The sequence below is a fragment of the Halichoeres trimaculatus genome, unplaced genomic scaffold (assembly GCF_033239565.1).
Source record: "Halichoeres trimaculatus isolate MK-OKI-2021-1 unplaced genomic scaffold, fHalTri1.1 fHalTri1_scaffold_16, whole genome shotgun sequence".
Lineage (NCBI taxonomy): Eukaryota > Metazoa > Chordata > Actinopteri > Labriformes > Labridae > Halichoeres > Halichoeres trimaculatus.
The window spans coordinates 14,726,363-14,754,123 of record NW_027437194.1 but is presented as its reverse complement, the minus strand read 5'-3'; the positions used below and the strand labels follow the sequence as shown (position 1 = coordinate 14,754,123).

The 27,761-nt window shown below is 39.8% G+C and overlaps 3 protein-coding genes across 7 annotated transcripts; 1 reads left to right on the top strand and 2 right to left on the bottom strand.

Moving 5' to 3' along the window:
• Nucleotides 1-1,303: 1,303 nt before the first annotated feature.
• nadk2 (NAD kinase 2, mitochondrial) lies at nucleotides 1,304-9,554 on the top strand. 5 transcript variants are annotated; one of them, XM_074691188.1, is made up of 12 exons: nucleotides 1,304-2,085; nucleotides 2,169-2,257; nucleotides 3,061-3,149; nucleotides 3,402-3,483; nucleotides 4,772-4,855; nucleotides 6,345-6,508; nucleotides 6,643-6,736; nucleotides 6,814-6,924; nucleotides 7,764-7,819; nucleotides 7,912-7,965; nucleotides 8,049-8,172; nucleotides 8,251-9,554. In XM_074691188.1, exons 1-12 carry the CDS (start codon nucleotides 1,855-1,857, stop codon nucleotides 8,387-8,389), a joined length of 1,317 nt encoding a protein of 438 aa, XP_074547289.1. In that variant the 5' UTR covers nucleotides 1,304-1,854; the 3' UTR covers nucleotides 8,390-9,554. The 5 variants fall into 5 exon arrangements, with proteins under 5 accessions (XP_074547289.1, XP_074547288.1, XP_074547291.1 ...); XM_074691187.1 differs by having other exon boundaries at nucleotides 6,345-6,514; XM_074691190.1 differs by having other exon boundaries at nucleotides 6,345-6,484; nucleotides 8,251-9,553.
• Nucleotides 9,555-11,411: 1,857 nt separating this feature from the next.
• Nucleotides 11,412-16,768, bottom strand: skp2 (S-phase kinase-associated protein 2, E3 ubiquitin protein ligase). Its single transcript, XM_074690583.1, has 10 exons — nucleotides 16,601-16,768; nucleotides 15,768-16,018; nucleotides 15,174-15,285; nucleotides 14,715-14,858; nucleotides 14,427-14,561; nucleotides 14,009-14,107; nucleotides 13,776-13,903; nucleotides 12,835-12,886; nucleotides 12,435-12,542; nucleotides 11,412-12,249 (listed from the first exon to the last, which is right to left on the bottom strand). The coding sequence occupies exons 1-10, from the start codon at nucleotides 16,612-16,614 to the stop codon at nucleotides 12,039-12,041; spliced, it is 1,254 nt and encodes a 417-aa protein (XP_074546684.1). The 5' UTR covers nucleotides 16,615-16,768; the 3' UTR covers nucleotides 11,412-12,038.
• A 1,806-nt stretch (nucleotides 16,769-18,574) lies between these two features.
• Nucleotides 18,575-26,661, bottom strand: LOC141805776 (folylpolyglutamate synthase, mitochondrial-like). The gene is made up of 15 exons (XM_074690965.1): nucleotides 26,629-26,661; nucleotides 25,598-25,711; nucleotides 25,377-25,430; nucleotides 25,191-25,255; nucleotides 24,712-24,826; nucleotides 24,155-24,232; nucleotides 23,979-24,040; nucleotides 22,263-22,365; nucleotides 21,918-21,995; nucleotides 21,649-21,796; nucleotides 20,406-20,489; nucleotides 20,159-20,309; nucleotides 19,708-19,783; nucleotides 19,496-19,562; nucleotides 18,575-18,942 (listed from the first exon to the last, which is right to left on the bottom strand). The coding sequence occupies exons 1-15, from the start codon at nucleotides 26,659-26,661 to the stop codon at nucleotides 18,575-18,577; spliced, it is 1,596 nt and encodes a 531-aa protein (XP_074547066.1).
• Nucleotides 26,662-27,761: the final 1,100 nt, after the last annotated feature.

Here is a 27,761-nt window from a genome sequence, read left to right as displayed (position 1 = left end):
TGAATATAATTAGTGAAGAATACCCCTTCTCCAATCAGGTCACCCAGTCTTTTACAAACAGTATTCCCTAAATACAGAAACAGTAATGAATGAAAAACTTCTGCAGGTGTTTATCAGTTGCACAAACTTTCTTACAAATTTACTTTAAGTGTACTTTTTTTTACTCAATGCTTTGACATTGGTGATGACGTAAAATGTGCTAATTAGACAGCCAAATGTGTTGCATGTCACTGTACTACTGTTGTAGGGGAGAGTGGGGACAGTTGTAACATGGATCAGTTCTTACACCTGGGAATCAGCTGATCAGCTGATTTACTCTGAACATGCTCAGTTTAGTCCTTAGTCCACATGAGAAGAAGTACTGCTATCAATATGTTTATATATATTTTTTTGTGTCACAATTGACAAATTAGGCGGCTTGGGCAACTTTTACAGTGAGGCTATATATATATATATATATATATATATATATATATATATATATATATATATATATATATATATATATATATATATATATATATATTTATATATATATATATATATATATATATATATATATATATATATATATATATATATATATATATATATATATATATATATGCCGATACATTTGAACACACTTTCTTTTTCTTTTCTTTTTACTTTTTTTGTTGAGATACTATAATATGGAAGTTTTCATATTTTTGTTGTACAATTGTTTAATGGCAATAACGACATTCTATCTATGTATCCACCTTTATATCTATACAATAACTCCAATATGAAATGCCAAATGCCCTACCCTGTGTCCTCATATGCCATATTCATCTCATGGCAACTCCGAGCAGTTATGCAGCCCACAAAAACACTGTAGTTAACTGTGGGTTATTACACATTTGTATCAGAGCTGGATGTCATATTAGCTTGTTTAAAGCACATTCCAGTTTATCACCCTCTTATATTTGGGTCAACGTGTTATATCTTTACATCTTTCATTTTCATTCATATGATCTTTGGATATGTTCTATGCCTGACAATAACTTTCAGTTGTATTTGCTCCTTTTAACTTGACGTGATGTCTTTTAAGATTACAGATTATAGATTTAATGATAAATGTAATGACATAAACTTAAAATATTGAATATAAGCTTTGATAATTGTTAAAAGCATTTTATACTTTCCATTTCATATTTGTGCGTTTGATGTTTATTTATCCGAGCCTTGCTGGGGCCCTGAACGCGTCATGATGCCTTGCTGCTGCTCACCCAAAATAAAACGTCATCACCCCGACACCGACGCAGCCAATCAGTGTAGCGTCCACTCTGCGTACGTTTCAGCGCCGTACGTGCCAGGTTGCATGGTGTGAGCAGTCGCCAGTGTTCTCCTCTGTTGTCGTTTATTCTTAACCTGCACGTGTGTGTTACCTGGCATAGGAAGCTCGCGAGGACCTGAGAAGTTACCTTATGTATTGACGAGATGAAATGTGTCCGGATTAAGTGACTGAAACAAGTATTATTTTCGGGTTGTTAGCACGCTGCTAGCTTCTTTTAGTTTAAGGTTTAGCTGACAAGGCTAGCCGTAATCATTTAAAGTAGCAGTTAGCATTACAGTATACCAACTGGAGCTTTGTTTTTAGGAAAATAACTTGCTGTTTTGCTTCTCTGTGGAGGTAACTTGAGAATCTCAGTCATAAACTGGTTATTCACAGTTATAGGAGAGCGTTGTGGAGCAGGTGACCTTCGTGACAGCTGTGTGAGAGTCTGACTTCGGTTGGTGGACATTAAGAGGACTGGCAGAATGAAGGCACACCTGTGATTGACCTGGACATGTGATACATTTAAACCTGTAGTTGTGTGCTCACTTGTAAGAATGAGTCGTCGATATGTAGTTAACTTTGTTTGTCTGGGGAATCGAGCTGTCAGCCTGCTGTATCGAAACCCACACCGCCCCCTCCACACTTCGACATGCAGCTGTTCATCACAGCCAAAAGGTGGATTCACACCTGAGAAAGTGGCTGTAGTTACGAAGACTACACGATATGAGTTTGAGCAGCAGAGGTATCGATATGCAGGACTCTCTGAGGAGGACTTAAAACAGCTGGTAAGGGCTGACTCTCAGGTTCTGGTTAAATAAACACAAACATTTCTTGGGATTACTTTCTAATGTCTCTTTGTGTTTTGCAGCTTGCCATGAAGGGCTCTAGCTACAGCGGCCTGTTGGAGAGACACAACATTCACACTAACAATGTGGAGCATATAGTGAAATGCCTGAGGTAAGATTAGGCACATTCCTAAGAAGCACATAGGGAAGATTTTGCAGTCTGCAGAAACTATACAAAGACTTTACTTTAATAAATACACAAGTGCTTTAGAACAAAAAAAATAATCTGGCAAAAGTAAAACTTCAGGGTTTAAAATGTCTTCAGACTGAGGAAGTAAAAAGTGTGACAATCTTTGTATTGCACAAAGCTAACACTACACCAGGTTGTGTTTGGTTGGTTATTTCACTCCCTAATTCTGATAAATGTGAGCTTTAAGAAAATGTTGAACATACATGTGTCTTTTCCCCAGCATTTCTTTTTTATACATCCTTTTTAGGTCCCATTTTATTGCTGAATTACCTCTTTTAATTGACAATTTCATAGATATGTAAGTGCAAGTAGCTGCAATGGAATAACTTTTTGCAGATGTTAATCATTAATGAACTTGTTGCATGTGGCTTCTTGTCTACGTATTTCAGGTGACAGTTATTGTGACAGATTGTAGCTGAAACGAGATTAATTTAGGTTAATGTTTAACTTCATAAACAGAAGCTAATTGAAGCTTCAGATGTGTTTGATACAAGCTCTAGTGCTTTCTATTGAAGCAGAGCAGTTCACTCAAGTTGATCAAGTTTTGGAGCTTCAGCATCATCTCGCATCTCTACAAAGAAGTACAGGTTCTCAAAAACCTAGAATACTGTGGTGCAAAATTACCTGAACATCTCTGTAACTCTGAATTGAAATGGATGTCTGCCCCCTTTCTTTGCAGCTTGAATAGTATTTGTGACAGGTTGTGTTTTACATCTGTGTTGCAGGAAAGAAGGTGTAGAGGTGCGAGTAGTGAAGAGAGGAGAATATGATGAAGAAGTGGTGCGATGGGCTGATGCCATTGTATCTGCTGGAGGTAGACAAATTTACATCAGTTATCATTGTTTACTTGTATTTTTTTGCTGGGGAAGTCAAAGTGTACGACTTTGTTGAACTAAAACAAAAGAATCTTCCTTGAACACACTCTTTTGTGTCCGGGCATGATGGCCTGAAAGGACATGACTTTGACTTTTTCAACCCGGGGGCAAAAAGTCACCTGAACAAAAGACTTCAGATAACAGAAAAAACAACACAATACAAGTTCTCTAACTGCAGTTTGTTTTGTTAGGTGATGGGACAATGCTGCTCGTTGCCAGTAAGGTTTTAAGCAAGGATAAACCGGTTGTCGGAGTAAACACCGATCCTGAGAGGTAAAACACTCAACAGCACTTTTTAGGGAAGAACAAATTGTCCTGAAACTATGTTGCTCTTTGAAAAGTACTCCTGTTTAAATCTGTTTTAAACATATTTTGAGGTCTGCGTGAACATCACATGCAAAAAGATTGGGCATTTTCCTCTATTCAGCCAACAACCACCAAAAAGGACCAATATGTCTGCTAGAGGATATTTTGAGGTCCAGGATGCTTGTTTCTGTGACCTTTAGACTCAGGTTGTTATTCTTAGTGTCTCATATTGTAACAGAAACAATCTCATAAGATTTACAGTTTCTTATTAGAGAAGAAGCTGTTGGTTTTAACCCTCAAACAGCTGTTAACATTGATCTCTTAAAACCACCAAACTTGATTCACAAACTAGGTCATTTTTGCTTGTGAATCATGGGAGTTGATAGTACGCAGCTACGTAATCCATTCATTTTTTTTTTTGTGATTGTGTTTTACAAACATGATGTTTTGGGTAATAACTAACCATTCAAAACCAACCAACCAAACAAAGCAGTTGTGGACCTGCAAGGTCATTGTTCTGGGAGGTAAAGTTACTTGGTTTTCTTGGGATTTTATCAGCCACTCACCAGCTGTTTGTGGTTAAAAAAAAAATCACTTTCCTCCTTGACAGAAAAGCTCCATTTCTGTTTGAAATGTGTCGATCCCGATACACAAGTAACGATTATCAGCCCGATCCAGCCCCTTGAACATTTGAATATTTTATAGTTAAAATAAATATTAACTTCAGTAGCTCAGTTTTTGCCTTTTACCCAAAAACATTATCAGTCTTATCTCACAGTAGGGCATGCAGGTTATTATTAAACACTGGTTTTGAAATGTTATTGGTATTGGTTGATGCCAATAGCCCAGGTATCAATCCAGACCAGAAAAGTTGGATCGGTGCATCTCTAGTTTCTGTAGGGATCTTTTTTGATGAGGTGTCAGACACTTTGAATAACAATCTGAGCCTGTCAGAGACATACACAAGAACTATCAGTGGGCATGTTTAAAACCTGGTTTGTGGCTGTTTACTGAAATAATCTATTAAAGCAATTGCAAAACTTTTTAAAATGTGTCAGAAATCCAGAATTTTCAAACATCACTTTTTTTTTATACAGTAGATGATCCTTTATTTTACCAGGGTTGTTTGAGCAGATGATCATGAGTAAAGCAGTACAGGGAGACTTTGGTTTGATTATTTTTCTGTAAAATACAGAGTCACTTTTTGTCTTTTCGTTCTGGCTGGGCTCATAATGTCTCTCTCTGACATCCAAAGGTCAGAAGGTCACCTCTGCCTGCCTGTGCGGTACACTCGTGCCTTCCCAGAGGCTCTGCAGAGACTCCGCCGTGGTGAGTTCAGGTGCGTATTTACCCACAAACAACCTGAACTCTCATCCCCTGTCACCTTACATACACCCTGTCTCTTTTGTTGCTGAGATGATCTAGATATAAATAACCATAGCACAGACATTCAGAACATCTCTGTGAATGCTCTGCCATCCATAGGACAACCTCAGAGTGTTTCTCTTTGATTAAATCACAGTTTGAGACGGGTTTAAACCTGTTTAGTCGGGTATCTCAACCTCCTGTGGTGTTCTCAGGCAGACCTAAATAGCTACAATCCAGTTACTGTGTCCTGTCCTGCCACCAATGTTTGATCCATCTGTGATCACAGTTACACTTAAAACCACAACAGAGTGCTTCACATGTCAGTTTCAGAGTTCAGTAAAGCTAAATACAACTTAAGATTATGTTATAAGTTTTAGGTCTTGAGATGTCTTGATTGATTGACAAGACTTTGTGATGTTCAGATATGTACAACGTAACATCAAGTTTGGCTTAGCTATGTGTTTAAATGCTGTTTATAACCTATGCAACCTTTTTTCTTTTTTGTAGAGTAAGAAAGGGAAGAAGCTGCTGGTAGTTTGATTATGTAGTATTAAAAGAGCAAGAAGCACAAAAATAGCAAAATAAGAACTAAAAAAGTACAGGAAAAAGAGTACTGAGTATATCAAAATAGCTCATCTCTTACCCTCACTTATCTTTACTCAGACTTTTTGTGTTGAATATCTGTCGCTAAAGCAGATAAACAATTTTTTTCGGAATGCACTCATAAAGACTCTCTCATAGCTGACAGTTTATTTGTTGAAACGAAAAATTCAAAAAATTTAACAGTATCAAGGGAGGATAACCAACCCACAGTGAGAGACACAATATATTTTTCTTGTTTTGTCCAAAGTATCAATTAAAGTGTTCATCTGAAGAATATTTAGAGCACTTGTGTAATGTAAAATAAATGATCCTGGATTTGCAGGATATCTCTAAGCCTCACCCACAGCTGAATGACCGCCCCCCACTGCTATACGATTCCAAGCAAAAGGTTTAAGTTACTGTTAGCGTGCCAAGTTATGTAAGCTAACTATAGCACTGGTGGATTAAAAAAAAGTCTCCTCCGTGTATGAATGTATTTCTCCTTTAGCCTCTTTTGGCTAATGCTTATGGTGTTTTGAATTGAGGTAGACCACCAACTCCTGTGTCCTGCTCTGTAAAATCACTGAAAGAAAATAATGTCACCGCTGATTCTCCTTCTTGAACAAAAAGCAGAGTCACACCTGAGCCTTTCAGAATCAGCTGTTCATTATGCTGATCTGCTGCATTGGCCTTGGAGGATTACATAGCAGACATTTCAGCTTCTGTCACTGCTACACGCTGGAGGAATTTCACAACACCTTGTCCCCAACAGCTGTTTAGGCTCTGAAATGTGTGAAAATACCAGGAATTAACATACTTTGTCTCTTGACCTGAGGGTTCTCTCTTTCTCTGTCGTGTCCCCCCTGTGATGTGTTCAGGTGGCTGTGGCGTCAGAGGATCCGTCTGCACTTGGAGGGAACAGGCATCAACCCCACTCCTGTGGACCTGCACGAGCAGCAGCTGAGTCTGGAGCAGCACACCCAGGCTCACCGCATCACCACCATGGACAGCCAGCGGAGTACGACTCCTCCACCCAACATGTGTACCTGTACCAGTCCTCCCGTCTGTCTGTCTCTTTGTGCCGTCCTGTCTGACTCTCTTGTATTTTTTCCTTTAGTAAGAAGGACACATTGTTATTTCTTGTTGTTCTCCTGTTAATTCAATGATGGTTTTTAGGGAAAGGAACAATACACGAGAGCTTCTCAAAACCCAGTTTGCTGCCTGTCAGAAGTCTGAATGAAATCTTTATTGGAGAATCTCTGTCCTCCAGGTAACTCTGTCACTCAAACATATGCACTTTAGTGACTTTCCCCACCACGTGCAGAATTTATACCCCCTCTCAACCAGTTTTCGCTTCCACAGGGCTTCATACTACGAGATCTCTGTGGATGACGGCCCGTGGGAGAAACAGAAGAGTTCGGGACTCAGCATCTGCACAGGAACAGGATCTAAAGCCTGGTTGGTTAAACTGTACACAGCTTATGAATTCATTAAAAGAGATGGTTAACTCAGCATGAAGTCTGAAAGAAGGCAGAGATTGTAGTGTAGGTGATAAGAATATTCTACCACTTCTATAGGCTGCACGTTAACATTGTCTGTCTCATTTATTTAAACTGACATAAAGATTTTATTTTAGTCTTAATGCAGAGCAAGAGCCAACACCAGTGAAGTTTAGTTAATAAGACACAGCAGGTAGGTTTTCCTGAACATATTTCCAAAAAAATAAAAACAGTACATACAGATGCTCACTTCACTGTTTGGATGAAAAGGGGAAACAGGTTTTTGTTGCTCTAACTCAAACACTGACACGTCAAAAGTTTGGATTTAGGGATTTAGTTTGTAGACAAGATTTCTTTCAAAGTGAGGATCACGTAAACAAACAGACACTGAGGGACCGGTTTGGTTTTTAAAAACGAGGCTTGTTTTAAAATTTGACTGTGTGCAAGCGGCTAAAGCGATGCTAATGTTTCCACATTCGTTCAACCTTACACATGCTCCTGTCTTTGGTATCTTAAAGTGCTCCAATAATTATTCATGATTTCTATCTGTTCTGGTCCCTGTGCTCAATCAAAGTACACAATGTGGACTGAGATAAAATACAGGTCTGAAAAGAAAGAGGCCTGACAAATGGACCAAAAGAGTATATTTTGAGTCATAGGATTTGAAATAAAGCTTAAAAAACTTGTAAATGGTCCAGGTCCACTACATTTTTTTACTGAACAGTTTAGAAATTTGGCTGATCCCTTTTTTAAACACTTGTTTGCTCACTGACCTTTTTGCTCTCTTCTTGTCCACAGGTCGTATAACATCAACAAACTTGCTGAACAAGCTGTGGAGGAGGTGCTAAGGATTGGTGAGTGTGTGCACAAGTTTAAAGCTGGAAATCTGTAAAATTTAAACAAAACTTCACATTACCACAGTTACAAACTCCACTTTTTATTTCAGGAAAGTCTCAAACAGGTCTTGAAATCCCCATTAACCATGATGCTGTTGAAAAGGGTGAGCAGACAGTCTTTGTGCACTTATTTTTGACCGTTTAAGGGACTGTTTCATATGATAACCATGTTTCTGTTTGTGTTCAGTTACTGATAAATACAACGAGTCTCTGGTGTTCAGTCCGGACGACAAACGTTTACTGTACAGCATCAGGGAGCCGATCATCAACAGAGTGTTCTCGAGCAGCAGGCAGAGAGGATTCGCCAGCAGGTTAGTGTCCCATCAAACATTGGATCTACCCTAAAGAAGCTGTACACCTGTCTGAATGTGTTTGTGTTTGTGCATCAGGGTGTGTGTGCGCTCACGGTGTTGGGACGCCTGCATGGTGGTTGATGGTGGGACCTCATTTGAGTTTAATGATGGCGCCATCGCCACGATCAGCATGAGTGAGGAGGACCAGCTTCGGACGGTTATTCTGGAAAACTGAGCGCCTTGAACTCCACCGTCTGACCGACTTCTCTCCAGAGCTCGGAGGGAGCACAACTTTCAGATCTTAGCCCCCACACCTGCTTTTATACCTGAAGACAAAAAAGGTATCATTGTTACTTTTTGTTTTATGACACAATTTTTTTCCACTTTTGTTATTCACAATCAGATTCTTTCTTTTGTTTTTAAAATTGATACAACCATCCACAGATTGTAAGAGGTCACAGGTTTGTTGATACTGTGGATCAAGATTTAAAGGTCTGCTGCTCGTGTATTTCATTCAAACAACATCAACATCAGAGATCTCTATGGAGGTAGAGTGAACTGCACACTACTGTTTCAAACTTGTGTCTGTTTTAGGTTACTCAGCTGAATTTATCAGAAATCTGTTAGCCTACATTCTGATTAACATCTATTTCTGCTAAAACACACTCAGTATCGCTCTGTGGTCAGCACAGCTTCAGCATCTTTCTGCCACAACTTCACACCAGTCACCACAAACAAAAGCCAGGGCTTATGGTGTCACAAATTTATTTTTTAAAAAAGCTTTTGCCTTTTTTTTTTTTTTTTAAATAGAAGGCCAAACCAGTGTTTCTTATTTTGAAGCAACCCTCCAAAAAAACAGCCAAACATTGGCTCACTTTAACCAGGGATGTGTGTGATGGTGTGTTTTTGATTGAGTCAGGATAAATTAAATTGTGTGTCAAAGATGAAGTATGTTTGGAAGGAGAAACTCGGGGTTGTGGTAAACATGATATGTGATGGAAGATTCTTTATGATGTGTGCTTCTTTGTATACGGTGACCTGAAAGGACAGCGGCTGTTGGTCTCAGCTTCTTCCATGACTAAAGATATTTTTAAACAAAGCTTCTATCTTTTCTAGATGTTTGAAACACTGGAGTCTGAGAAGAGTTAAGTAAGTGCACTAAAAGCAGATCTCCATTTTTTAAAGAGATATTTTGCTTCTTTTTTTTTTTAGGTCAAAGTCTTTCTGTAACTTTAACAGGATGGAAAAATTCCCTTCTTTGTGTTTGACTATTAGATTCAAAGTGATGCAAAAAATGTATTTGAACCTGTGATGCAACTTGACTGTACATTTCTGAAGAATGCTATTGGTGCTGAAATTATAAGAGACAGTTTGACACAGTGTTGAAATCAGAATAAAAAAATTACAAAAACCTGACAGATCTCTTTCTCCTTCCATCTGCAACAAGATTAACACTATTCATACATTAAAGGTAAGGTCTGCAGGGATTTTGGTTACTTATTAGTAAACACAACATTCAAACTGGGCTCCTCCTCCTGGGATCAGTGCCAGCAGCAGGACACACCTGCTGCCTCCAATTGTGACGTGAGCTTACTCACAAGACTACCTGTAGCATTGCATTTCTACGTGGGACAGACTTGAGAGCTGTGGGCCTGACCTGGCATGTTAGCACAAGCTAATCACGGGTATTTGACACATACTTGGTTTGTAGAAAGCCATCTCACTTTGCTTTTCATACCGTGTTGCTCTACAAGTCCCGAAAGCAAGTGAAGGTTGAGCCAAGCTTCACCCTCGTTTCGGAAAAAGCTTTGTCTGTTTGGCATTTCATTTCACTTTAATTGTGTTTTTCTTTCTCTGTTTCTCCACTACCATAGCCACTCAGGGTAGCATCTCTCACTTGCTAATCAATATGCAAAGTCACTTGAGCACTAGGCAAGCTGTGATTGGCTGATGTAACCACGCTTACTCTCCTCCCGGAAGCGTCCTGCTACAACCAGAGGAGGGGGTTGAGGCAGACACAGACACTGACACACGTGTATAGAGGCCCAGAAGTGATGACTGAGCAGGATTATTCCTGTAAAAGTTGAAAAAAATGTTGAAAGTTTTTTTTTTTTTTTTTGGGGGAAAATCCTGCAGATCCTGCCTTTGATTTTTTCAATGCAACTTTCAGGGCGTGGGTGATGGACAAGAGGATTTAATGCCCCCTATGGGCTGGAGGTATACGTGCTTATATCCCAATACACACCATACTGCACATTGAACATAACTGTAAACATGTTCATTCACAGCTTACAGAGCACACCTCTAGAATGTCCATCAGATGTGATCAATAGACAGAACAAGCCATCAGTCTCAGCTTAGTTCAAAGCAAAAGGAAAGGACTGAGATCATGTGTGTATTGGGAAAAAATGTGACTATAGGAAAGATACTACCATGCATTTCCACAAGTTGGCACTATTGCAGTAGCAGAGATTTCGGATTAGAGAAGTGTTGGGAGATTGAACTTGACGGTGCGTGTGAAATTTGAAGGACATTGGACTTCATATCAAAAAGTTACTATAACTTCTGGTTCATGGCTAGATACCAGAGTTTCACGAGACACCATAGACACAATGTTTGAGTAGAGGACATAACCTTATCATATGCTTCAAAAAGGCGTGAAAGACATTTGTGAGCAGAAACTCTGTGTCAACTGAAAGATTAATTTCCCACCGGCACATTTGTTGCTGTGCTGTAGCAAACATGCATCAATTGCTTATCTTTAAAGGTCCAAAAATACTGCATGTGGCATCCACCACTTTCAGATGGACCTCTTTTTTTCACTTTGGGCAAAAACATAAAATTCCTCACTGGGGCTTTAAAGTAAAATATTGTTTATCCACCTTCCTCTGACTGAAGAGGCTCTCTGTTAAAGAATGGGTCAAAGAAATAATTCAGAAACAGTCAGATTAACTGTGCCAAAGCCAGAGTCCCTCATGTACATTTTTGTCCTGAAACAGATAAGCCTGTAAGAAAAAAGTGCTGGTGTCTTTATTTTTCCTTTACAGATTTATCTCTTATCGTTAAGACTTTGCATTCAGGTTTAACCAAAAAGTCGCCTAAATTACTAAAACAAATGTACCAGGTTCAAAGTTGTTTCTATCACGTATAAAGTCAAAGTGAGGATATTCAAAGTTTTTAAAAAATGCCAACAGCTTTAGACTCAGTTCATGGAAAGAAGCGCAGACTCTAAAATATTTTTTTTAAAGATCCATTTTTTTACTGAAAAACATGAACGGACACATGGAGAGAGGAAACTGTAGCCTGTATGAAAATAGAAATGGTAAGAGTACTGGTAACGTACAGTAATGGTAACATACAGTACATCAAACACTGACATATGGTCATCACAAAACCTATGAACATTAACAAACCCCTGGTCTGGTAAAATGTGGATAACATGTTTTCTGTAACAGTGGTTTAAGCAGAGAAATTCACAGCTAGTTGAAATGGCTCCATTAGTTTATATTAACACTTACTCACTGATTAAAATCAGGTATTCTCTCATTATTCCAGCTGAGATCTCCAGGTTAAATCAAAATGTTGAAAACATCAGCTGCTTCGAATATCAACAGACATCTGATGAACGTCAACATTTATTTAAGCCTTTAAAACCACAATTTCATTACAAACATTTTAAATTAAGACATTATTTAAACCCAAAAGGGATTCAAAATTTCACTAAAAAATTGTATTAAAACATTCAAGAAAAGTTGGATTCAGCACCCAAATTTGACAATCTTAAATTTAACACTTCCCTAAAAGCTGGTGTTTCCAGAACTCTTAGTTCCTGCCAACAAAAGCATTGTCTGTAGCAGCAGCAAACACAATCGTTACTCCAAGGTCTATAGTTTGACCCTCAGACAACACTTCCTGTTCCACATGGTGCGGTCGCTGGCAGGTCTGCAGGCGGGCGTGGGCCGGGCGATGGTGGAAAATGGGCGGGAGTTAATGCTGATTCGAGGCAGCTCCTTCTTCAGAGAGGTGAGCTGAGTGTCGTGAATGAGACCAAAAACCTCCAGAAAAGACAGTGAAGGAAACATCTGCCCCAGATCCCTGCAAGAACAGTTGAGTTTTTATATAACCAAACCACAAAGTGCTTCACAGAGGCAGGGAAACACAACAGGGAGGTCAGGGAGACATCAATTAAAAAAATGATCATTAAATACGTTATCTCAGTCTTGGGGTCATCTTAAAATCTGAGACTTAAGAAAAGAAGACCCTTCCCCAGGGGGACTTACGTGAGAGCAGCAAGGTGGATGTGGTAGCAGCGGCTCAGAGACAGATGCTGCAGATCCTGCAGCTGTTTGAGGACTTGGAGACTGTCAGCCATCAGCAGAGTGCTGTCACTGTAACAACACAGAATGATGAACTTTTTTTGGGCCACCAGGGGGCAGTAGACCCACCAATAAATACATCTGACAAAGCATCTGCTCTAGGCTGATTCATTTCCTCAGATAACATTTTCCCGATTAAAGTCTTCATTACAGCTTGATGTTCAATTGGAATATCATGGCCCCACATGTAGAGCCACATGGACCACAGAGCAGGGGAAGATTCAGAGGAGATTATGTTCTCATCACTTACACCCCAACATCTTAATACGACCAACACCCTGAAATTCACAAAGGAAATACATACCTTAAATCTAAGGTCTGAATTAGGGGGCATCTTGTCACCAGCACCTTCAGATCTGTAAACACACACGGTGTTCAGTCAGTCATCTCAAGTCAAGAGCCACTTTCAGTGATCATTTTAAGATCAGTTGTTAAAAATATATCTATACATATTTTGACAGTTAAGTGTTTCAGGCATTTTTCATAGCATATTGAAGATATGCTGCCTTTCCCACAAAGGCTTCACTCTAATTTTACACAGCAGTATGAAGCTGAAAAGAACTGATTTTTGTTTTGTTAGTACTTGACAGGATTGATAAGATTTTCAAAATAACAATAGAATGCAGATAAGTTCAAGGTCAGGTTTTGTCAGAAAACAACTTTTCAGATGTTTGGCCTTCAGATTTCCTGACTTCCAGGAAGTCAGGAAATCTGAATGCTGATTGTCTTTAGTGACAGCATTAAGTGGATTTGTGTCACAGTGCACTTTTGATCTTGAAAAGATTGTCTACTCTTGCATACACATCTGTTTACTGAGTGAAATAAACAGTCCAGGATTTCATTAAACTGGACTGTGCTCCTCCTGCTTTTGCTCTCCACACCAAAGCCTGCTGGCACCTCATTAGTCAATGCTACTCAGATTCAAACTGAAAAACATACTGTTTGAATGTTTCTATCTTTATTTTCAACCTTAAAGCTATACATTGTTAAAAGTTTGAGCTTGAGAAAACAGCTGTTGATGACTGTTATTAATTTGTTTATATTTTTTTTTAGTCAAACTTCCTGTAAAAACATTTCACATACAAAAATTAAAAAATTACTCAAAATCTTTCAGTTCATGGGACTGATTCAATAAATGCTCTTTAGAGTAAAAGTTTTCGGCTTACTGCTGCAACATTTTATCATTATAAACCACTGTATAACTCACTATCACATTAGAAAATACTTAAACCAGCTGTCACTCACCATCCAGAGTGAGGCTCTCTCTGTAGCCGCTGATGTTGAGCTTTGTCACCGCAGAGCTCACATTTTCCACGACATTCTTCACATGATTATTACTGAAGTTGCACCACGAGATGTTTAGCTGCTCTATTCTGCACAAGAAACAAAAACAAAAAGAGAGCATTAATGAATCACAGATGTGAACAATGAATCAGAGAAAAACAGCTTTTTTTCCTCAACACAAACAGATTTCTGACCTGCTACAAGATTTCAACATGTCAGCCAGGTGAGGAGCGGAGAAGCCGGAGCAGCCGCTTAGGTTCAGCTGCAGCAGGTTTGTGTTTTTGGACAGAGAGCTAAACAAGATGGGACAGAAACAATCAGGTTTTAACAGAGCACATTTGTTTTAAGGACTTGATGTTGCAAACCTTTAGTCAATCTTACAATTCCAAAACTTCCTGTGCTTTCTCAGTCAATTTGATCCTAAAATATGTTGAAGTACAGGGGTCCAGGTGTGAAAGTACATCACTTAATCTATTCAGGTTTAAACAATTCCGGAGATTAAGAGCAACGTAGGCAATATTGGATTTGACACTCAAGTACTGTGAAAGTACAGAAACAAAGATACAAAGCAGCAGATGTGAGCTACTTTGGTCATGGCATTGTTCCTCTTACGTGATGATGGCGTCTGAGAGCTGCAGACCCTCCAGGCTCAGGTACCCGAGCTGTGTGCAGCGGCAGATGATGCTCATCAGAGCTGAGGTGGGAATGATTGAGCTTGAAAAATCCAGCTGAACTATCTGGAGAGGGCTGGAGACAGAGGAGACGTTACAACCAAGCTGTACTTCTTATTTGATTTGTTTGTTGTATAGCCATTTTTAAGAAAGCATTTTAAAGATTGGATAAGGCGGGAAGATAGGAAAAAAAGTTACCAGTATTCAACCTAGGAGATTACAGACTCACCTTGTCCCTGAGAAATGTGTCTCCTCCACGAAGGAACGAGGGCAACGCAGCCTGCGGACTCCAGTTTTCAGCACCTGCTGCAAAGCTGAATCCATGTGGGTCAGACCCTCGAGATCCACACTGTGCCACAGAGACTCATCAAACCTGGGTCAGACAGAGAGAGAGAGGCATTGACGAATTAAAAATGAAATGTCTCAAGTCTTAAACCCATACAAAACTTCTTTTTTGTCCTGTCATATTGTACATATCCTTCAAGGAAATATATAGGTAAATTTCCAGACTTGTGTAAATTAAAAAAAAAAAAAAAAACAGTAAAAATTTTAACTCTGTACAGCATCAAAAACGTAAGACAGGGCAAAACTTTGTGCGTCATTGACACAGAATTAAGAACACAACACATCAAACCAAACATTTGGTACTGCCACAATCACTGGAACAATCTGCTGATTAGAAACTCACGCTAAGCGATGCCAGCGCTTGCAAACACTGGACAATCTGAGGAGATCAGGCAGAGGGAGGTAGAGAAAGATCCTGAGCAAGAGCTCCTCGGGTAGATGATCCCATGAAATACCTGATGATGGACATTAAGGTGTTAAAACAGTTGAAATAGTTTCTTCAAACAACACACTGCAGCATCTCACAGGGGGACAGATGTCCAATCTCAGTCTCCATGCTCACTAACTTTGAGTCATGTTCCTAGGAAGTGTGTAAGTTACGTCCAATGGTAAAGCCAAGTGTAAGGCAACGATAACCCTAAATTTCACACTTTTTGCACGTCCACATTTCTTTCCCATGAAAATACAATTCAGATAAAAATTCACAATAAATTAATGTTTATGATATGATGTTTCTGATATTTGAGGCATTTCTTTACACTGAGCTGGCAGGACATACAAGGTGCACTGTGGTTGTAATGTTTACACAATCTGTGAGATGCTGGCTGACTTTCTTTGTCTTAATACCAATGCTTTATGTAATTTGAAGTATTTAGAGTGTTTCTAACATTTCTGGTGGGGATGGAGACTGGGATTGGGCCAGTTTAACTTTTCTTACCTGACAATGGTTCTTTTTTCCTTCTTGACCTCCTTGCTAGCACAAACTGGTTCTCGTCATTCTCTTTCCCTTTGCACATCAGTCTCTGGTGCTTGTGGCTCGGTGACCACTGCTGAATGAGGTCTGTGGGGGTGCATTCCGTATCCAGCCCCTCACTGAGGCAGCTTCTGGACTTGCGCTTGTTTGTCCTTCTGGACTGAGACAACATGGAGGTCTGTAGGCTTAAGCAGGGCAGGTCCTGTAGGGGCATACTGTGTACAGGGAGAAAAATCACATTGTTTCATCTTTTTTCTCTCTCCAGCTTGGTCTTTCACAGAAACATGTTGTTAGCGAGTAAGACTCCTGCAGAGATGAGGCTCTCCATGCCCGCCATATTTATGCAGCGATAATACCGCGCAAATTCTCACTCCAAAACAAAACGAAAACATTAAATCACTTCAATTCAAAGCGATATTTGAATGTTGGGATATCTTAAATAATCTGATTTTGATTAAGGAGATCATTTAAACTCTTAAACCATAAAGCATGGGCAGAGGAGAAAGAGGCCTAGGTGGGCCAAAAGCGCGGTATCGATCATCATTCACCTTAGATTAAATCTCTTTAATATGGAGTCTTACAAAAAGCCTTTCAAAATAAACGACTCAACATAATCTAATTGACAAGGCTCAAATATAGGGCCGTTAAAGCGGTATTTCTAAATGTTCAACATATCAACATTGACTTCCAGAGTAGGTCTTGGCTCCTTTTTCATAACATGACACGTTTAGACAATCCCGGTATCGCTCCAAAAACTACTCTGAAAAGTCAGCAGATTAAACCCAGGGCAGACATACCTTTCTCCGGACATCCTCGGTTCAGATAAAAATTAGGCTGTTAAAAGGAATTTCATAGAAAATGTCTTTTCCCTGCAGAGCTCCACCAAACTCTTTAAACTCAGCGCCAAGTCCTCACCACTACTCTTACGTCGTACGTCCTACGTCACACCCTTCCCCCTGAAAAATCTCGTTCCAGGGTAATACCGCCACCTGTCGTACTGGAAGGTCAAACTTTACACCGTAAGCCTGCTCTGCTGCAGCCTTATCTTTTTTCAAAAGTGTGTAGAGTCACATATTTACGTACATACCGGTACATTTAAGATAGAAAAGTCTAGTTTAAGTTTAATGATTTCCAGATTGCTCTACAAACCACCTAATTGTTTTCAGGGTATTTGTCATTCTCTCTGTTGACATAGACTGTGCCATGTTTTTTATTCAGGCTCTGGTTGTTAGTGCATCTGTTTTCTCCCAGTTATTAGTTTTGCCTGTAGTAAAGCAAAATCAATAACTTGTGCTGTTTAGTTTCCAAACAGTTGAATACATGTCTTCCTGGAGTCCACTAGAATATTCACTGATGGAAAAGTTCTGGCTATTTGATCACCCCTCTTCAAAAGGTCTCAACTCTGTCCATGTGCTGTATATCAGCCACTCATACATCTAGGACATTGATATTAGTATCCTACGGTGAGACAGAGAAAGAGAAATGTTAAATAGATCATAAAAAATTATTATTTTTATTTTAGATGATATTCAATAGTAGTGTTCAAGAAAAAATGTTAAAGGAAATTTTAAAAAACTGCAAAAAAATATAAAAATTATTGAAACAGTGCATGATACATTGCTAATAAAAGGAAAGCTCAAAATAACTAATAGTGTCAGTGTAAACTGAAATAATAACAATCAGGTTCAACAAGACAATAATAACCCACAAACACTGTAAAGTAAAGCCAAAACATTTAGTGCTCCCCCCACTGACTGGCTGTAGTTCAGTCTGTCTCCTCCATGTTATCAAATGGGATATGGATAAAAATATAAAAGTAAATCACACGACAAATGTACTTTCATCAAACATGGTTTCTGTATGTATTCTTATGAGGGGTGTGTAAAAAGTACACAAACATTTCAGTTTTGGAACAACATTTTACATTTTCAGTTGAGATTATATTGGTAGAGTAAGGGGGGGGGGGTCAACAAATAAAATGTGTTTTCATCTATTAGAAATTAATAGAGATTTTACACACTTGCCAAAGTGGAGCATCACCAGTAAAGGCTTGAAGACCAGCTCATTTTCTTCTTTTAATTCAAACAAATTATGCTAAAAGATAAGATTAGAAGATATTCAATCTGAATTAAAAAATGCATGGTTACAAGTGCAAGGTTTTCTGTTTAGTGAGTAGATTTCAGAGGTCTAATGTACACATAACAGATGAATATTTTACTAAAAAGTCCTTTTATCAATAAGTAACTGCTAAACTTCTAACTTGTTTTTGGTGTAGTTGCAACCCCTCAGATTTGTTTCACCTTTAGTTCTGCCGCGGACCTTTTAAGTTTGATACTTTTGGTATGGTGCACATGTGAACCAAAACCATTTATTACAAATTTGTGTACTTTCACACCCATAGTTCTTATCTTGCTGATTCATGTCCAAGTTTTCATTTGTCTGAAGTTGTGGTGTTTGTGGTTGAACATTTCACAACTGTGAATACCTGCTTCAAACCCACACAAGACTCTGGTCTGCTGTGAGCCAGACCCACTAATGGAGCTTTGATGGTTTATTTGGAAGCTAATGTGTGCTTAGCTTTGTGAAAGGTGTGGTGGCTTTCTGGCTTCACTTTTGAACAATTGGAGGTAGAGATAGGATGTCTGTGGCCATTACTGATGCATATACCAACCCTTTTCATGACTTAAAATACAGTCCCAAAATCTAGTGTAAGCATCCCCCTTCATTTAAAACTGCAGTGTAACTCGTAAACTCAGCTTCACATCATGTATTTACTCGTAGGACTCTGGTTCTAAGTTTTTAAGCACTCCTCCCACCAGATAGAGGCTTCCAGTGACAAGGACGTGGAGCTCTGCTGCATCACTGAGTTCAACAGCCTTGTCTTGGATGCTGGGTTTGACTGGTAATGTTGAATCTGTTAGCAGTGGATCGTGGCCCTGGCTGATCCACTGGAGGGCCCCATGGATGCATGGGAAGACCAAAGAGCCTCCTTTTCTCTTAGGGACCAGGGACAGACTGTCCTCCATGAGCGGGTGAGTATCATTCTTGTTCTCTTGGTTGTTGAGTAGTCTCCAGCTGCTTTCATTTAACAAGCAGCGATTCATCATTTCCTCTTCTTGGACAAATTTGTTCACAAGATCTGGGAAGTATGAGAAGGAAGTAATGACAGATAAGGTTTGTGTTGCATTGATTTAAGAACTCACATGAATTGTTTCATAGTCTGAAGTTTGGAGAGCTTAGAAAGCTGGAAACTTCCACTGAATGGAGTCAGTTGAGGTGCTTTGGAGCTCGTCCAACTGGGAGGAGACCCAGGGGAAGACCTAGAGCTTGATAGAGGAATTACATTTCCCATCTAGCCTGGGAACATCTTGGAATTTCCCAAGAGGAGCAAGAAATCATTGGTAGACAGGGAGATTTCTTGGTCAACTTGCTTAGACTGCCTCCCATCCCGATCTCAGATAAAAATGGATGGATGAATTGAAGTTGACTTAATGATAATTAGAGTTTTCCTTTTCTGAACTAATAACCTTGAACATTAGCAAAGTGCTGACAGTCCGTCACTGATTTGATTGCAGCTATCTAGCTTCCTGTAGGGGACATAATCTTTAAAACATTACAATCTGTGGATTATCATTTGCTTCTGCGGAGGCTACATAAGATTGATTTTAGTGAAATACAGGCAAAGATCCCACCTGTTGGACAAATCTTGCTGGAATCAGGGATGTTTGGGCAGAACACAGCAAAGTCAAACTGATACGGCTAAAAAGAAAAGAGATTTTAAAAAAGGCTTAAATGTACAACCATTGGTGTATGAATACTTTAAAAGTGATAAAAAGGGGACAGGACTGCCGAAGCAGACTTTTAAGATATTGGCTTTCTCATCTGAGTGAGTTGCTTTACTTACCACCAATAATTTAAGCAAAGCTGTTGAATCTCTCTTCCCGGAAACATTGAAGAGCAAAACTCTGGCCACTGGTCCACTAAAAGAAAAAGTCTAGGTTTGAACTGAGCACTGGTAAAACACCAAAGCACTTCTAATGTGTTGTTTGGTTGCAAAGAGCAGCTCTGATAGCATGGCTGATTTAACATCATAAAAACAATATTATCTAGTAAACTTCAGTAGTAAGTGACACCTTCTTGAAAAAAAAAATAATTAGCACTTTTTTTGGCTAACATTTGAAACAAGTTAGCCAACATGGAGATCACTGGGCTTTGTTTGAAGGGAAACTCCCTCAAAGAGTATGTTTGCTCATGAGGTGACTATTCGCACTACTTCTTTGTTTTCTTTTGGCAGATGAGAATCAGATCACCCTACATTAATGCAGATATGTGTTTATGACATGATGGACTGACACCTTGCATTCCTTTCATGCTCAGCTGAGGTCTCTTTAAACCACTCTGCACAGGCCTGTATACTGCGTCTGGTGTGAGCTCCATCCAAGAAGTATGTGACGTTTCCACGTTTTATTATTTGAGTTCTCCCAGGCCACACAGTTTCTGCCAGCCCTGAGAACAAACCCAAACAAGTCAGACTGGATGATGTTACATGTAAACTGGAAAAAAAGAATAAGTAGAGTAGTTTAAATGCATGTTGTTTCTCACCTTTCACCATAAAGGGACTGGGCTTGAAGCTAGCTGCCCGAGGTACACCTGCGTTCTCAGCAATGGTGGTGGGACAGCTTTCATCTGTTGAGAGGAGGCAGCTTGTTGTAAACTTCAGATAGGCTGTAATCCCTTTCAGACGTTGGAAAAACATCACTGGTACCACTACAAGGTAGTCATCTATGCTGTTTAATGACCCAATGCTTGTAGTGTTCAGCATTTGGTTAATGGTGGTTGTACATGATTGTTTTTAACCTCTTTCAGCTACTAGTAAACATCAACGATCTTCTTGCAGTTGTAGTCTGATCTTAATTTAAAAACACAGATTCTTTGCCAGTCTGTTTCCCTTACAAATAAAAATAAGAGATCTTCCATATGCAACACACTTGGGGTGTATTGGTGGGAAACCTGGGAGTGCATTGCTGAGTGAAGTTGATCGTATGAAACTTTCTTGGTAATGCCTCAAAAGCTTTATTGAAAGCAGGGTAATAAGGGACACATCAATTGAGAGTAGTCTTCAGATAAGTAGTTCCCAAGAACGTTGCGGTCAGCAAAATGCTGGTTCATTCTACAAAAATGATGGTTCATACTACGATTCTCAACAATGTTGACACCCTTAGGTAACAGAAATACTGGTGACGATGCATAGGTGCCGTAGCATGTGTAAACAGCCGTAATGGGTTTCTTGGAAATGGAGTAAGCAGTGTCTCTTTAGGCAAAGCAATCAAACCCAAACTGGTCTAATTCTGAAACAACCACTCCCTCCAGGTGGATGGAGCACACCTTCAATTGGCAGGTCCCCTTATAATTAGCATTACATAAAAAGATCCACAGGTGAGCAAAGTAATTTTTGAGGTCAATGTAATAGTTGGTTGTGCATGCTGCATGGCAGTTGTACTTCAGGTCTTACTGGTGGCACCAAAAACAGTACCAAGAAAAAATCAATATGCCTTCTCAACATCCACGGGTACTCCATTATATATAAAGCAAACATGAAGACTCTTGGGAGCTTGTTCAACCAGATTAGTGGTTCATGAGAAAGCCAAAACACAGTCTTAACCAGAGGATGCCGCAAACGCAGTCCAGTGTCATGTGCAAGGCCAATCTGAGAAACAAAGCTTAGGTAAGCTGCTAGTAGCAAATCCAGGGTCCAAGATCTCAGAGCTTTCCAAACAAGCACTGCCTCCAGATGACCTTACCCAGAACTGGTGCACCACAACTGATGATAACTCTCTACTCCTACCTGATTGAAATCTCCTCTGAAGCCAAGAATGACTCAGCTGGAGGGCCAGGGAGGCGTTGGAGTGCTGATGCTTTCCAGCAAGGCTCAGAAGCAGAGGACTGTGGTCTGTCTGGTAGTCCTCCAGGTCTGGACACACCTTCAGAGGACACTACAAGAGCAGGTCAGAGATCAAAATCAACATCAGAAATACTTCAGAAAAGGAACAAAAATAAAACAAAAACAAAACCAAAGGGACATCACACCAAAGACAATGGAAACAGGTCACTTACCCCTGTCTCTTTGGCCCGGTCCCTAAGCATAGCCATTGCACCCTCTTGCTGTTTGACTGTGAAGGCAGGCACCCCTGGCTGAAAACACACACTGTATTAACAGCTAGAGTGAAAACACGGCAGCCATGACCAAAAGAAGAGCTAAAGAAAAATGTGTAGACTAATTCTCAAGGTCACTTTCTTTGAGTCTAAACCCGAGTATCAAGAGATCATGGCCGACCTACAATGTTAATTCTTGACGTTGAGAATAGCAACTAGCTCCCCTGTCACTGGGGAGCATTAATTCTAATTTCATGCCAGGGTTCAAAATGTTCAACAAATCATCACTGTTTCCATGCAACACACCTTGAAGATTCCTCCTTTGTGCCAGGCAATCTCTTCAATGGTGTTCCCAAGACTCTCTGTGTGGTCCATATCCAGCAATGCGATACCACACACCCATGGCTTCCTGTTGACCCAGACAACAACAATAGTCAAATTTTATTTAGATGCTCATACAGCTGCATGCAAAGCTTTGTGTAAGTATCCTTTCATTTGTTTGTTTGTTGTAGCAGCAATGTACTTTTTATTTTGCACATATTTGTCTTTTAGACACAGAGCAGCCTCAATTCTTGACAGTCAACCAATTTGCTAATTCTATAACTGTTCTCAGTGTGTAACAGATTTGTTTTTAGGATCTAACCCTAACTCTAATCTAAATGTTCCAAAAAAAAGAAGGGTCCCAGAATTGCAGTCCCATAACTGCAGCAGTTTTCTGCTCTGTAGACACGTAAAGCTGGAGACTACCTGTTACCTGTATCAGGTCTGCCTTACTGAGCAACAATCTTTACTTTCGCCTTGCCCTTATCTACCAATCATTCAACTTAGCAAGGCTGCCCCTTTATTCTGCTACCCCAACTGGTTGCTCTTTAAACCATGACATCTTGCCAAACAAAAGAAACACTCCAGAGTGTAGATCAGAAATTTCTTGACTTATTCAAGAGTGAGAGGGCTAAAATGCAAGCTGTAGGATCCTTCTTCTTCTTCTTCTTTATTTTTTTTACTGACAAACAGAAACAAAACTTTTCACAGTCCCTCAACCTGCAATCTTTGTAAGCAGGTACCTCGGTAGTGTTAGCCAACTTACACCTAAAAGTTGCCCAAGAGAGTCCAGCTGCAGACCCCTCTCAAACTTGCTGATGGCGAGCAGCCATAATGACAAGAAAAAAACATGTTTACACCAGGCTGCATGTTGTCAGCAAGCGGCAACCTCCGGACTGAGAATATGAGACAATGCAGAAGTGCTAAAATTTGCAGTTTCTCAAGTGTTTGCTCGAGGCTGGCTCCGGAAGTACCAGAAGTCACATACACACCAAGCCAAGAAAGCCATTTTCAAAGCAGAAATTAACCTATTTACACCCTCTGTACGGGGGGTGAATTTTTCTCTAACTCGGCCATCCAGAGGATATTAAGATCACAAGCTCCCCCAATAAGAGGCACAGCTGAGGGTCACGTGACCAACAGGCGCCCTATGGTTGTACGGGCTGTACGCGAAGCCCTTGCCACTACCAATATGGCCGCTATAGCTGATGTGCTTCATTTTCTGTTTCAGAAACAAACGGGTGACATCGGCGAGACTACGTCCATGTTTTATACAATCTATGGTTGTCAGCCTTCAGCCAGGAGCGTGTCTAGCTCCACCGCTTAAACCCCGATTCAGCTCAGATCCTCTCTTAAAAATGGTTTATCACACTGTGAAGCAGATTCTGGCGATGACGCACCATCATCAATGAAATCTTGCTTGTGCACTCACCAAACCTGACACTTGTACTCTGCATCACCAAAAAAAAAAAAAATAAAATAAATAAAAAATAAATAAATAATAAAATCAAATAAAATACAATAAATCTGGGTTTGTAGTTTTCTTCTGTATCTGTTCACACATGGTTGAGTTTTGTCGTTAATTCATAGATTTTGAGTGAAAATGCAGCTCCTTGCAATAAAAGAAAAGCTCTGTACTGCAAACACTCAAATGACTTCATCCATCAGCAGTTCATGATAGGGAGGCACTAAGGGTGTCACCTTATAACATTGGTTTGGTCGTACTGTCCTCCAAGCCCAACTTCAACTACGGCTACTTCCACCTGAAAAAAACAAAGCTACACATCAGTGTACCATACATTTCCTCTAAGGATGATCCATTTATTTTGTGGGTTGTCACTGCAGTTAGCATTTCCCTGCAGCTGATAATGGCTTACCTTCTCCTCCAGGAACACCCAGAAGGCCAAGAGGGTGAAAAAGCAACCAAATGTTGGCATTTTCCCATCATTAGCATCCTGAAGCAGAAAAACAAAAGGTCTGCATGTTCTCTTCTCTGTAAATTACAACCCCAGCTTCTCATGAAATAATGGTGTAAAGTGTTACTAAAAACAGAAAAAGATTGCTTGTAAATCATTTTTTAAAATTTCATTCCATATAGGCCGTTAAGGATCCACTATTCATCAAAGTTTCTTTTTATCAACATGTATATAAACCCTCCTACTGCAGATCCCATGCAGGGTCTATTTATGCGTTGTGAAACTTTTCAGTGAAACACTACAAGAACATTCATGCTGTATCAGCAGGGTAATGGTTGTGCACAGTTCTTTTTCCCAGCTTTTGGAAAAATAAGTTAATAACAAAACTGTCAAACTTTTGAACCACTGATTAGAGTGAACAAGTGAACCATGTTCTTTGAAACTAAATCCTGTCTGAAGGTAAGAAGAGCCTCTACTTTTAGATTTAACGTCTCTACTTTGTCATGTGTCCTACCAACCTTTGTTCCATCCAGCCGCTCAAAAACCTCCACAAGGTGTTTATTGAAGAGCTCGTTACTGATGGGCTGTCCATTGAGTCGAATCCTTTCCCTGGGGCTGACCAGATGTGGAGAGCTGTAACCCAGAGGGAAAGATCAGTGTTTTCTCCTCATGTGCATGTAGGGGATTAAGAGAGATGACATTCAAACAGTGCTGGTTGAATTACTTTTATATGTAATGTATTATTCTGTCTGAGCTCAAGTTGCCGTACTGCACAGCTATCAATGGCTTCTTAGAGACATCAGAGGGCACTGAAGTAGAGGTTTTTAAGATACCATCTGAGAAACACTGAGTATGTGACTGAAAGTGTAAACCTGCCAAGAAATTTGTAAAATTAATTCATGAAATTAGTTTGGCACAAACAGCTGATGAAAACTGAGATGATGATCATTTAACCACTGATATTAGGATTTCACATTTTACCTCTGGAAACAGTTACCTCAGAAATCCCGTCCGGAAGCCATAACCTCTTAAAATCTGTTCAGTGAATGCACAGGTGGAGCCCTGGGATGGAAACACCAGCATCAACGAAGCATGTCTTTACAGTTCAGTGAATGAACACACATAATGATGATTTTCTGGTCCAAACACAGGATAACCCAAGCCATCGAATCAACCAGCTCACCTTGCCTTTTGTTCCCGCCACATGGATAATGTTAAGGCGGTCGAGCTCCTCTACCTTTGACACACACACACACACACACACACACACACACACACACACACACACACACACACACACACACACACACACACACACACACACACACACACACACACACACACAAATGCACATCAAACTAAACATAGACAACTTTATATCAGACATGATACAGAAAGGCTTACCGAGAGGCCGACTCGCTCTATAAACTTCTTCTTAACCAGGAAAATTTGTTCTTTTTCTTTCTTCTCCGTTGGGGAAGAAGACTTCATAAGTGAGTTCAGAATGCAGAAAGCATCCTGCAAGAAAATCAAACTTAGTGTTATTGTGATTCACAGCTGTACTCAACACATAGTCTGAAGATTGATCTCTGTCTTCACATCATGCATGTGAAATAATCTGGCATTCATTCCTCCTTAAACATGAAATCCTCATCTGCTTTAACAATCCAGTGCACCCAGCACTGCACAAGCCTCATTAGCCAACACACTTATCATTCAGTCAGCATTCTATAGCCTCAAATAACTAAAACTTGACTTTATAAAACTATGAAACTAAACTTGAGAGAAAAATAAATGTTAAACATAAACCTTTACTGCACCAGCACAATATGTATCAGAATGTGAAGTTAGTCTGTCACTTAAAGAGGAGTGAACAAAAATAGACAGGTGACTTTTGATCTGATTTCTGCACAAGTTGTGGTTGTCAGGGCGGCATACTTTGAACCCAGAGATCTCTGTAAAACTATATTTTTGATGTATTGTCAATAAATTTGTGTCCAACTGAGAACCAGGATGCCTTCTGATCCTTCCCCTCCAATGAACTGTGTAAAAAGAGGTGAGAGGAGTAAGGAGTCAGATTGATACATTTTAAGGTATTTTGGTGAGACAGATAGCACCTCATTTCCAACAACATCTACTTTTTATGTCCTTTAAGAATAACTTCTACAGGTTTCAATGTTCACTCTGTTGATTTACCTTTTAAAGTTTAAAACTTTTGAAAAACACTATTCATAATTTTACATCAGTAATTAAAGTTTTATAAATTACATCAACCTGTACTTCCCTGAGCCCTTTGTCGAGGGCCCTGCTCAATCGACTCAGGTAAACCGCAGAACAACACCTGAACGTTGTGGCAAGTTTTAGGCCGCCCAAGTACAGCAGGGTAAACATACAGAGGTGATCATGACAGGATGAGGAAAGGTCTGACTTCTTACCTTCTCTGTAAAGCCTTTAGGGTATCGGTCCATGTTGAGATAATTTGATCTCACTTCTGTCAGAGCTGTTTGACCTGTTACATCAGGTAAACTGTCCATCCCCTTCAACTCTGGTTCCACCCCACTGCAGTCGACACAGAGTTGCCAGGCATGTTTCTCATGCCTATTTGCTTTTATAAATGTCAAGTTATGTGTAATTTGGAACAGCTTTTGCCTAGGCAAGAGCTGAAAAAAGGCCTGGCTTCATTTGAAAAGTCTTTCGTTGAATTTGCTGCTACTTCTCTTGCAGATTTCTTCGGCCACTCTTCAACTGGCATTTTTAGACATCCTGCCACTCAGAGTCTTCTTGCAGATCCTCAGGAGCTGCACCTCTTGTAATCATATCTGAAATGTTCAGGTGCCCTGGAATCCACCACCAGGTCTGGTACCCATAACTGTCACGCTGAATTGCTCCCAACACAGTTTGACTGCCCAGCAGGTGGAACCATTGTTCTACTTCCATCCAACTGTGGTTCTCAACATATCTTCTCAGACAAGAAGTGAAGACTGTACCACAGATTTCTGCCTTTACGGTGTCTGGAAATCCCATTATGCTCCTAAATTATCATCCCGAAAGATTATACTTCACACCCCAAAAGTTTTACCCACTCTCAGCTGTCACTGAACAATGCCATGATCTCGCCAAAAAACAAAAAACGCGAAACCTGTTCCTGCCTACAGTGATGCAATAAGAAGCTATTTGGACGACCCAAAAATCAGTTGAAGATATATTAACTTCACGGTTAATTATTTTTAGAGATGTACGATATTTTGGTATCAATATCAGTATCGGCTGATGACGGTCATTTTTTTTACATATAGGTATTGACCGATGTGTGAAAGTGGACCAATATTTACTCATAGGCTGTTGGCCATTTTCAGAGCATCTTTAACGATCCCTTCAGACCCAAATAATATTCAAGTTTATTCAGACAAACTTGTTAACTGAGCGAGAAACAGCAACAAAATAACATGTTAGTCTGAAAAGGATCAGGCTGAAGCTGAAGCTTATTTTACCCGCCCCCAACACAAGTTACACAGTTTTTAAAACATGTAGATGGCTACCAGTCCATACAGCACAGCTTTAACAGAAA

What these genes read in the sequence shown, in the direction of transcription:
- nadk2 (XM_074691187.1), top strand. Translation starts at nt 1,855, where the DNA reads ATGAGTCGTCGATATGTAGTTAACTTTGTTTGTCTGGGGAATCGAGCT. An exon ending in CATATAGTGAAATGCCTGAG is followed by an intron (nt 2,258 to 3,060) that starts GTAAGATTAGGC and finishes TCTGTGTTGCAG; the next exon opens with GAAAGAAGGTGTAGAGGTGC. An exon ending in GGAGAATCTCTGTCCTCCAG is followed by an intron (nt 6,737 to 6,813) that starts GTAACTCTGTCA and finishes CCTCTCAACCAG; the next exon opens with TTTTCGCTTCCACAGGGCTT.
- skp2 (XM_074690583.1), bottom strand. An exon ending in AAGCGCTGGCATCGCTTAGC is followed by an intron (nt 14,859 to 15,173) that starts GTGAGTTTCTAA and finishes TGTCTGACCCAG; the next exon opens with GTTTGATGAGTCTCTGTGGC. An exon ending in ACACATTTCTCAGGGACAAG is followed by an intron (nt 14,562 to 14,714) that starts GTGAGTCTGTAA and finishes CTCTGTCTCCAG; the next exon opens with CCCTCTCCAGATAGTTCAGC.
- LOC141805776 (XM_074690965.1), bottom strand. Translation starts at nt 26,661, where the DNA reads ATGGACCGATACCCTAAAGGCTTTACAGAGAAG. An exon ending in GGGTGTTCCTGGAGGAGAAG is followed by an intron (nt 24,041 to 24,154) that starts GTAAGCCATTAT and finishes TGTTTTTTTCAG; the next exon opens with GTGGAAGTAGCCGTAGTTGA. An exon ending in ACAAAGGAGGAATCTTCAAG is followed by an intron (nt 21,996 to 22,262) that starts GTGTGTTGCATG and finishes GTGTGTTTTCAG; the next exon opens with CCAGGGGTGCCTGCCTTCAC.